Here is a 10,666-nt window from a genome sequence, read left to right on the forward strand (position 1 = left end):
CTAAATTTTGGCCTCCGGCATCTTCCTTTGCAAAAATATTTGGGGCTCAAAGAAGCCCCATAGGAAAAGGAACAAGTGCAGCAGCTCGACTCTTTGAGGGGCGATGATGCTGAGCACAGGGAGGTTCAAAAACCAGCTGGTAACATCATGCAGCGTGGCTGGAGGAACGGGCAGAACTGGTCCTGGTGCTGCCAAACCTCCCCCCACTCCCCCCCCTCCCGGGAGAGGTGGGAGGACGTGGGAACAGAGGCACATCCCTGAGGCCATGAGGACGAGCCCAGGGCACGCAAGGACCCACCAGCATTTCTTGCCCCATGGCACAGGGAGATCCCAAGGAAGCCCCTCCACTGCTACTACTGGCCCCTGCAGCATCTTCCCAAACCACCTTTTAAGTTGCAGTGATGGAGAAAGGCAGCCCCAAAGTCCAGGCTCACAGATGTATTTAATGACTTTTTCATAAGGGCAAAGGCCTCCCTGCTGGGAGGTGAAAGGTCTGATTTACAGTGCGGGGACAGAAAGTGGGCTAAGCAGGACTTGGTGGTCCTCAAGTTCAGCTGCTCTCAGCCACTTCAGCTGTCATGTTGCCTGCAGTTTTAAGGTAAAATCCTGCCAGTTTGGGCAGCTGCTCATCCACCTGCAGTAGAAGTGAGGCCCTGAAAAGCAAAGGAGGAATACTTTTTGAGACCTAAAAAGCCAAGCAGGGAGCATTGCCCCATCCCCACCTCTTGGCTTAATGCTTTGCCAGGAGCAAAAACTCCACTCTGAATAACCAAAAAAGCCAGGAACTCCCGCAAAGCTGTACACAAGGGACCAGGGAGGGCCACTCTTTGCCAACCCCTGTGGCTAAGAACCATATATGCTATATAATAGATCATCCCACTGCAACCACCCCAACCAGTAAAACTAGAAATGAGGGAGCAAAGTGCTGTGATCTTGGTCTGGTATGCAGATACAGAAACTGCCACAACTTGTTGGCTTAGCAGTTGGTGCCTGGGATGCTTGCCAGGTTGGAGTGGCCTAGGGACAGGGCTGACCCTTCTCACAAGGTCTCCCAATGACATGGGTGAGTGGAGTAGCACAGTATTTTGTCCTTTTAACACCAATACTTGATGGAAGAGGCAAATTTTGAAGAAAAATGAAGTACAGGAGACTTCTCATTGCCTTGTGACACACCCCCACTGTCACCTGCCATGTGGTGGTGCTTTGATGACACCCCAAGGACCAACTGAGATTTTGGGGGCAGAATAAGCAATCACAGCTGCCTTTAAGGCAACACCATTATCTTGTATGCAAACACCTTAAAAAAATGACGACAACAAAAACACCAGAAAGGTTCTTCCTCTGCCCTCCCCTGCCAGTTGTGCTTTCTCACAGCGACAAGTCCCCACAGACAGCGCGAATTGCCCCTGATCACCCCAAATGTACATGGTGGGGAGGACAGGGCAGCACTCACTTCCAAGTGAAGCAGTGACAACTTCCTTTCCTGCTCCTTATATCTTCTCATCACTCCAAGCCACTGGTGTCAGATTTGTCACCACCTCCCACCCCTCTCCACAGCCAGTGAGGCATGGGGAGGGGGGGGTAAGAAGGTACCTCACTTCACCCCCACTGCTATGGCTTCTTCACGGACAGGGGGAAGCTCTGGAATGATGTGACCCTGCCAAGGGCTCAACTTTGATTTCCAGACTGCAAGCCACAGTTTCAATCAGCCAGCATCTGCACCCTCAAAGTTTTTGCAAAGCCGGGTGCTGGCACCCCTGCAAATCCTCAGCTTTTCCCAATTCCTCCATCCCTCCTCCCCATTCTTTTTTTCTTTTTTTTTTTTTTTATTTCTTGCGGCACCAGTCCTTGCAATACTTCAGCCTTCCTCAGCTTTTCAACTTCAGCCTGCAGCACAACAGCAACTTTATGCAAGTTTATGTCCATCCATCCACGCCCCCCTTGGTATATGGAGTGCTACCTGGAAAAAAAAAAAAGGGAGGGGGGTGGCACAGAGTGTGCCCCAAAAGTCGGAGGTTTGGTGCATGGCTGAGGAGCAGGACAGGGAAGGGATGCAAAGTGCCCCAGTTGGGCCCTGCAGCAAGATGTACACTGCTGCAGTCACGTCCTTTGTTCTGCAGCTCCCACTCTGGACTCTGCTGGGGGCAAGGGAGGGACCCAACCCCTTGAAGGGGGTCTGTAGAGGGTTGTTATTGCAGTGTTGTTCACAGCAGGTCTGTGTCAGCTTCCCCCACTCTGGTGTTACTGTAGGGTTGTCAGCTGTCAGTCAGTGCTAAGTTGTTCCTGTAGTCTTGTTGGTTGTGGGTCAGCGCTAGGTTATTGTACCATTGTCAGACATGGAGCTGCACTGGTTTATTGTTGTAGAGTCATCAGTCATGGGGCTGTAGCACGTTGCTATTGTAGGGTTGTCAGTTGTGTGGTTGCACCAGGTTATTATTGTAAGGTTGTCAACTCTGGGTCCACACTGGCATCCCCACTCTGTTGCTGTTGTACGGTTGTCCATCACTGGGCTGTGCCAGATCGCTACTGTAGGGTTGTACTAGCTGTACTGGTTGTCAGGTGTGGGTCCATGTCAGTGTCCACTCAGGTGTTACTGGAGGGTTGGTAGTGGGGTCTGTGCAGGTCCTGCTCCACTGCTATCATGGGGTTGCTCAAGAAAACCCTGGGGTTAGCAACCTGGCTCCTGGCTCCCCAATCCTGGCACTGCACCTCCTTTCCCACCATACCCTGCCTTCCCCCCCCCCCCAAATACTGTGAGGCCAGGTGCCCCCTCCCACTTGCTCAGCCCCATCCCATCCCTGTTTATGTAGTGTCAGCCACACCACTGCAGCCACCCTCAAGTGTGCCTCGCATTCCATTGGTGTTGGGAGAGGCCCCCACAACCCAAGGGGCCCCCATAAAGGGGCCCCCACCGCCTGGGCATCATCCACTGAGAAGGCATCAAATCTGTTTTCTCCCCAGACCAGCACAGCCCCAGGAAACACATCTGGGCATCTTCTCCCCCCTGCCAATTAGCAATTCGGGGTCCCTAACTCTCATCAGCCATAAATGCTCAGGAAGAATAAAAATAGGAGAAACAATGCCCCTTTGACTAATTATTATTATTTATTGATGCATGAGCTGTTCCTGGCCCTAAAAACCCCTTAGGGGGAAAATTCACCTGGCCCTGGAAAAAGGGGATTTAAAAGACTGAAGACTCCTGCCACGTGCAACTTTCCAAACATTTTCCCCAGAAAAGCAATCTTGGCACCATCCCCTAGAAGGGGGCTGCAGGGAAAGGGAGAGATGGGGCCAACACTCTCCCTGAGTCACTTTGTCCTCAGTGGGTGGCACTAGGGGGGTGACTCCCACTCAAGCCTCAACTTCCAGACCAGTGCAGGGAGCAAGTTCTCCCCCATGCCCCTTCCTGGTTCAAAGCACAGAAGAGCTTTGCAATGCTTTTGTTTTAATTTGGGGGGGGGGGGGGCAAACAAAAATGTAACAGGGTTTTGATGTAACTGTAACACATATAAAAACACAAAGATTTTGTCCTTTGTAATGGAACCAGCACGTTCAACCCATGCTGCAGAGCAGCTGTGGATCCCTGCTGAGCAGCAACAGATGTGTTGGAGACAGCAGCGCAGCAGGGCATGGGTCTCCCAGTGTGTCACACTGCACCTCCCAATACTCTTTTAAAAGCATTCCATGCCACTGGTGGAATAAATACACCTCTAGTCCCCAAATGGAGCAGTACCCAGGTTTGTTCCCTTGTCTTTGCAGCAGGGTTTGGTAGTTCTGGGGGCGTGGGGCTCAGCAGGGGTCAGGGTGTGGTGGCACAGGCTTGTTTTGCAGTGACTTCACAAAAGACTCTACCTGAAAAAAAAAAAGGTGAAAAGAGGGAAAGGACGTTGTGATGGCAACCAGACAGAGCATCCCTGGTCTGTCACCAACTTTGCTTCTTCTACAGAAGCCTGGAGGTTGGCACGATCGATGCTGACTCCAACTCCAGCCACAAAAGAGCCCCAACATGCACTCCACACACCTGCGCCATCAGGATGTCCTGCATGGCTGCATCCTGCTCAAAGTCCCCATCGACATCCAGAACCAGGACGGGCATGTGCCTCATGTCTGCAAAATGCACCCTGTACAAGAGAGAGGAGGTCAAAAATAAGGGATATCCAGGGCTGGGTGCCCAATGGCATTGCCTCAAGAGAATAGAGCAACCCAGTCCCCCAAACACCCCGATATTCATGGATTTGGAGGAGTTGGATGTCATGGCGGCCCTGTGCCATCCCCACCAGGACTCACTTGGTCCTCCTTTCCAGCAGCCAGTGTTCATGCTGCATGTGGAGCTGCTGCAGGTACAGCAGCTGCACACCCCTCTCCTCCACCCTTGCCCTCCGCCACAGCCGCTCCAGGCACCTCTGCAAGGCAAACACAGTTCAAGCACCTGAAAAAAAAACAAAAACAAACACAAATAGAAGACACATCCCATATCCCTCTCCTTCCGAGGGCTCAGTCACCTGTGGGGTGGCCCGCAGGTAGAGAAAGCCATGCAGGGTGGCACGGTCACCCAGCTCTTGCAGGAGGAAGGAGTGCCACTCCTGGTAGATGGCCCACTCCAGCATGTCCAGGTGGCCAGTCTCAAAGAGATTCTTTGCGAAGACATACCTAGGGATGGACAGAGAGGACAGGGTGGCAAGCCACAGGGAAGTCAGTACACATGGCACGACGTTGGCCAGCGTGGACCAGCATGGTGAACACATCCGCATCTCCACACTGCAGCACACAGAAACGGGCTCTCTTCAGCAACCTCCAGCCACCTGAGCAGCAGCAGTGCCATCATTGCCCGAAGCACCCATGGGCACGTGGCATCATACAAAGCCTCAACAGTGCTATCGCCTGGCACCGGCCGGGCTGTGACGGCCAACATGTGGAAGCAGCGGTGGGGCTGCTCCTGCCACACGGGACGCGGGGGGTGGCTGCGGGGTGCCGCACCTGTCGCTGTACACGGACCTCTCGAACACCCGCACGGGTGCCGCGGGCCCTGCCGGCCTCTCCAGCTGCGCCTTCAGCCGGCCCAGGCAGGAGAAGGTCTGGAAGGTGAAGGACCAGCGGGACGGCTCCTGGTACAGCCGCTGCAGGAGGTTGCCGGAGCCGGGAGCCTGGCGAGGGGGGGGAGCAGGCGATGGCGCGGCCCCTCGGCGGCAGGGCGGGGCCGCCTCCCGCAGCCCCCCGCTTTCCGCCTCGCCGCGGGTGGGGGGGGGGGGCGGGGGGCTCCTCACCTCCTCGGCGCCCGCCGCCACCTTCTGCCACTGCGCCACCGGCTCGGCCACCAGGCGCCACTCGGGGAACGCCCGGCCCAGCAGCCGCAGGAACGTGGACTTGCCCACGGCTGCGGGGAGGGAGAGGCGCGGTGACGCGCGCGGCCGGACCCCCCCCCGCCGCCCCTCCCCTCCCCTCCCCTGCCCTGCCCCCCCCCCGGCCCGGTACCGATGTTCCCCTCCAGCGCCAGGCGCAGCGCGGCCCCGCTCCGCCCCATCCCCCGCCGCTCCCGCCTGGCGCGTCACGGCCGCCCGCTGATGACGTGCCGATGACGCGCGACACGGCCCCGGCGGCGGCGCGCGCGCGCTCCCGCAGCGCCGCGTGACGTCAGCGCGCGGGGTTGGGGGCGCTGGGGCCGGGCGGGGGCCGGGCGGGGGCCGGGCGGGGGCTCCAGCGTCAGGCCCGGGGCCGCCTCCTCAGGGACGGGGCCGCCGCCGCGGGCTGGGAGCGCCGGCAGGGGATGGAGAACGTCAACGTGGGGCTGGAGGCGCCACAGTGGGGGTTGAGGCATCGCTGCGGGGGTCGGAGGCACCAGCACGGGGCCGAGGGCATCGGTGTGAAGCCGGAGGTGACACCGTGGGGTCAAGGGCACCAGCGACAGATTGAGGGCATGACCGTGAGCCTGGGGACACTGACAGAGGAACAGGGGGCAGGGCTCCTCTGCTCCTGCCCCATTACCCCTGCCTGCAATCCCAATCCCTCCCACCCCACAACACCCCAAAATCTCTCAGAAAAGGGGCAGAGCCTGGAGAAAAGGCTTTATTGCGCAGTGGGTGGCAGGGAGGAGCAGCGGGGGCAGAGGAGGAGCAGGGCGCCCCAGCCCAGGCACCGGGCAGGGGGTGCTTAAAAGCATTTTCTGTGGACAATGGAGGGCCCGGCCTCGTCGTACTCGGGTTTGCTGATCCACATCTGCTGAAAGGTGGAGAGGGACGCCAGGATGGAGCCACCGATCCACACCGAGTACTTCCGCTCCGGTGGCGCGATGATCTGCCAAGACACAGGCCATTAGGGCGGGATGGAGTCCACCAGAGCCCCCAGACCACCCCAAAGTGGGGAGGGTTGGGGGTTGAATGTTCCCCCCCACCTACTTTGATCTTCATGGTGCTGGGGGCCAGCGCAGTGATTTCCTTCTGCATGCGGTCAGCGATGCCAGGGTACATGGTGGTGCCACCAGACAGGACGTTGTTGGCATACAGGTCCTTGCGGATGTCAATGTCACACTTCATGATGGAGTTGTAGGTGGTCTCATGGATGCCAGCAGACTCCATGCCTGGAGAAGAAGGTGGCTGTCAGCTCTCCAGCCTTCCCCTTTCCCCCCCTTTCCCCTCTCAGTGCTCCCCAGAGGAGCTGCCTGTGGGCTCCTCCCACAGTTTGGGTGCATTTGGGGTGCATGCACTGCAGGGACACCCTGAAACACTGCTGCGGAGCACCGTTGGAAAATCACCACCTGCATGCAGTTGTGGTAGGGTAATACTGGGTGGGCTTACCAATGAAGGAGGGCTGGAAGAGGGTCTCAGGGCAGCGGAAGCGCTCGTTCCCGATGGTGATGACCTGCCCGTCAGGGAGCTCATAGCTCTTCTCCAGTGAGGAGGAGGAGGCAGCTGTGGCCATTTCATTCTCGAAGTCCAGGGCCACGTAGCAGAGCTTCTCCTTGATGTCGCGCACAATTTCCCGCTCGGCTGCAAGAGACGGTGGCAGTTGGTTTCAGTGCAGATTGAGTGGTGGCTCCCAACCCCAGCATCCCCTTCCCCATCCCCATACCGGTAGTGACGAAGGAGTAGCCCCTCTCAGTGAGGATCTTCATGAGGTAGTCAGTGAGGTCACGGCCAGCCAAGTCGAGACGCATGATGGCATGGGGCAGAGCATAGCCCTCATAGATGGGCACGTTGTGGGTGACTCCATCCCCAGAATCAAGGACGATGCCTGGGAAGGGGAGAGTGGCAATGGATGGGGCTCAACAGCATCTCAAATTGTCCCAGCTGGCAGATACCACACATGGTACTCACCAGTTGTGCGGCCAGATGCATAGAGGGAAAGCACAGCTTGGATGGCAACATACATGGCAGGGACATTAAAGGTCTCGAACATGATCTGCAAGGAAGGGTGCAAAAGGCAGTGAGTTAGCTGGGGACATGGGTTCCACACTGCATTACACCAAAAGCCATGAGGCTGTGCATTGCACTGAAAAACACGTGGGTCAGTGCAGCGTGGACATTTGAGCCTGTGCACGGCCCGTGAGCTAACTGTGGAGATCTCTGCCCAAAAGCTTTAACCCCTGCCTGCTCCTGTCACCCCCCTGAACATGTCCCCCCCCCGTGCTCACCAACTCCCTCCCCCCAAAACCCTCATGGGGCAGCTGGGTGGAGGGGCCGCCCTGTGGCAGACACAGTGCCATACCTGGGTCATCTTCTCACGGTTGGCCTTGGGGTTGAGGGGTGCCTCGGTCAGCAGTGTGGGGTGCTCCTCAGGGGCCACACGTAGTTCATTATAGAAGGAGTGGTGCCAGATCTATGGCAGGCAAAGAACAAGTTGGGTCTTCCCATGGGATGAACCTGGAGTCATTGCCCGCTCCCTGTCCTGTGGAGGTTCTTACCTTCTCCATGTCATCCCAGTTAGTGATGATGCCGTGCTCAATGGGATACTTGAGCGTGAGGATACCCCTCTTGCTCTGCGCCTCGTCACCCACGTAGCTGTCTTTCTGCCCCATGCCTACCATGACACCCTAAGACCACCAGGAGAGACAGCCACATTAGCCTTATTTAAGCAATTAAAGGAAGGAGCAGAGCTGAGAGACCCCCAGGTACCCACCTGGTGCCGAGGCCGCCCCACGATGGAGGGGAAGACAGCTCGAGGGGCGTCATCACCGGCAAAGCCAGCTTTGCAGAGCCCGGAGCCGTTGTCACAGACCAGAGCAGTGGTCTCCTCCTCGCACATGGTGGGGCCGGGAGAGGCTGGTGTTCAGGGGGACCTGGGGGAAAAGCTGGGGTGGGGGTGGAGGGAAAAAGCATTAAATGCAGCAGTGAGGAGAGGGAGAGACAGGGTTACGCTGTGCTACTACGTTGGGCTTTTGATGACTTGAGGGTTTGAGTCCTTTTGCTGCAGGGGAAGCTTCAGCTGTGGAGATGCATGGCTCTGCAAAATCCTCCACAGGCCGCGATGCTCAGAGTGGGGCAATGTTCAACCCCACTGCCAGTGCTGCTTCTTCCTCCTGTGCCATCTGATGACCAAAATTGGTTCCAAAGCCTCTGTGCCATTGGCTTGTTGCCAGGGAGCTCCGGTGTTGCTGTCCTGAGCCAGTGCCCTGTGAGCGGGCAGCAGGGGGGCAGGCAATGCCCTCTTGTCCAGTGGCTCCCAATCCCATCTCAGTGGCAGCAGGGCCCCTTGCAGCCTTTCCCAAAAATGGGAAAAAATGTTCAGATGCACTCTCCAGACTGGAGGAAAGCAGGCAAATAGCCCAAAAATATAATAATAATAAAAAAAAAAAAAAAGAGGGAATTTTCCATGACTGGAAATGCATGACCCACTTTGGCTGCAGCCCAGCTTTCTTCAGCTCTGCGGAAGACCCTGGCCAGAGGGGTCGTGCTGGGTTTTGCACCTCCCTGTGCTGTGCAAACTCAGCTGAGACTACTCCAGAAGCCCTAGGGCACCCCAAAGCCTCTGGGGGAAACACAGGGTGGTTTTTTCCTTCCTGTTCCTGCAAGCAAAGAGAAATCAGTTCTGGGCAATACTCACCACGGACGCAAGAGCTCCTTTCCTCTGGGACCGAGTCCTGATGTGCCGTTGGTATAAATACCAGCAAGCCCGTGAAACCTCAGAGGCGGATCCTCTCTAAACAAAGACCCTAAATAGGCTAAGTGATGGTGTGTTAGCCATATGGCCATATAAGGTGTTTTATTGCATTAAATTGACCTTGGGCTGATGGTAGGACCCAGCACAGTTAATTATTATAAAAAAAAAATCTATGTGGGGATGCTTGGGAGGCAATAACCCGTTGGTGAGTCTGTTCCTTTTATGCTATGCTTTGATAAACAAGCCAGACACAAGTCCTTATAAGTGACGTTCCAGCAAAACTGAAATGGAATTACCTCCAGTTCATGGGGCAACATCTGATGGCCTTTGGCCCTCTCTGACCCTGTAGGGACCAACCCTGCCTGGGAGGGAGGTGGCCTGGGGGGGGAGGAGAAGGGGTTGTGCTGTGCATTTAGCATGCCTGAGACACCAAAACCACACCAGGTGATGGGGCTGGTGTATTGCAGCCTCCAAGGAGGCACTGGACTTGGTCCCTTGCACCCTCAGAATCCCATGCTAGGGAGATGTTCCTCCCTGAGACTTTTCCCTTTTTGCTCCTATCTTTGAGCTTTTGGGGTGCCAATACCCCATAGCAGCTGGGAGGAGGCAGGCTCAGCTCTGTGCAAAGCCAAAGATGCTCAGGGTATCATCTACCAGCTTGCTGGTAGCATTGCCCACATCCCAGTAGTTAAAAAGTTCTGCTGGCACTGCGCGTCCTGGCCACAAATCCCCTCATCACTGAGCCTGATGCTGTTCTTCAAAGCCTAGCCCCACACCTTTGGTGTACTTAGCCCTCATACCCACTCCAGGAGGGTTTAGAAGCAGGATGAGCACAGCCCACCCTAGGGGTGGTGTGTGTGTGTGTGTGTGTGTGTCCTGCCTCTTTGCAGCACAGGGGCTGCCTCTGGGGCAGGCAATGAGCCCCTGCCTCCTGCCCCACCCCGCCCAACCAGTGTTTGCTAAACTCCCTGGTACCTTTTTAAGGGCAACAGTCCCATTCTGGGGCCTCTCCCCCAGCTCCTGGGGCTGGGAGGAGGCAGTGGAGACACCCTGGAACTGCCACCAAGAGTTATGGGGTTGGAAATGGTGAAACTGATGCTCAGGGCTGTCAAGGCAGGTGCTGCATCCTGCTTTGTGTCATCAGGTCCCGATCCATGCTCAGGGCAGGAACGCTGAGGTGTTGGTGCAGCAAACTCAAGAGCTGCAGAGTCACTCTTCCAAAACGGACACGGACACAGGAGTCCTGACACTCCCTCTGGCCTCACAGCTGTCACTGCATGGGCCATAATGGGGACAGTGTCTCCCTAGCATGGCCACCTCACACACACGTCTAACACTGTCCCACATCAGTGGCTCTGCCCTGGTAATTCCCCTTCACGGGGGGAAACCTCAGCTCATTTGGGCTGGATTTTTCCCCTGGACCCTGGCTGTGCACTTGTTAGTGTTCTCACTGCACGTTCCCAGCTCAAGTAGGGAGCCCACTGCAGCTTCACATCCTAGCCTAGGTCCCCTGGCCTACTGCCAAGCATGAGGTCACTGAGGCAAAAGGTTGCCATATATGACATTTTGGAAA

The 10,666-nt window shown here is 56.6% G+C and overlaps 2 protein-coding genes across 5 annotated transcripts; both read right to left on the minus strand.

Moving 5' to 3' along the window:
• Positions 1-3,086: 3,086 nt before the first annotated feature.
• On the minus strand, positions 3,087-5,625 carry DGUOK (deoxyguanosine kinase). Of its 4 annotated transcripts, none has more exons than XM_038166860.2 (7): positions 5,473-5,625; positions 5,265-5,374; positions 4,996-5,144; positions 4,503-4,650; positions 4,288-4,403; positions 4,022-4,121; positions 3,087-3,852 (listed from the first exon to the last, which is right to left on the minus strand). In XM_038166860.2, the coding sequence occupies exons 1-7, from the start codon at positions 5,519-5,521 to the stop codon at positions 3,790-3,792; spliced, it is 735 nt and encodes a 244-aa protein (XP_038022788.1). In that variant the 5' UTR covers positions 5,522-5,625; the 3' UTR covers positions 3,087-3,789. The 4 variants fall into 4 exon arrangements, with proteins under 4 accessions (XP_038022788.1, XP_038022786.1, XP_038022785.1 ...); XM_038166858.2 differs by having other exon boundaries at positions 4,503-4,758; XM_038166857.2 differs by having other exon boundaries at positions 4,503-4,758; positions 4,978-5,144.
• A 424-nt stretch (positions 5,626-6,049) lies between these two features.
• ACTG2 (actin gamma 2, smooth muscle) lies at positions 6,050-9,414 on the minus strand. The gene is made up of 9 exons (XM_038166856.2): positions 9,037-9,414; positions 8,113-8,284; positions 7,898-8,026; positions 7,702-7,812; positions 7,311-7,395; positions 7,066-7,227; positions 6,792-6,983; positions 6,393-6,574; positions 6,050-6,291 (listed from the first exon to the last, which is right to left on the minus strand). The coding sequence occupies exons 2-9, from the start codon at positions 8,236-8,238 to the stop codon at positions 6,148-6,150; spliced, it is 1,131 nt and encodes a 376-aa protein (XP_038022784.1). The 5' UTR covers positions 8,239-8,284; positions 9,037-9,414; the 3' UTR covers positions 6,050-6,147.
• Between the last annotated feature and the right edge of the window lie 1,252 nt (positions 9,415-10,666).

Source organism: Anas platyrhynchos, chromosome 23 (assembly GCF_047663525.1).
Source record: "Anas platyrhynchos isolate ZD024472 breed Pekin duck chromosome 23, IASCAAS_PekinDuck_T2T, whole genome shotgun sequence".
In the NCBI taxonomy this organism is placed as follows: Eukaryota; Metazoa; Chordata; class Aves; order Anseriformes; family Anatidae; genus Anas; species Anas platyrhynchos.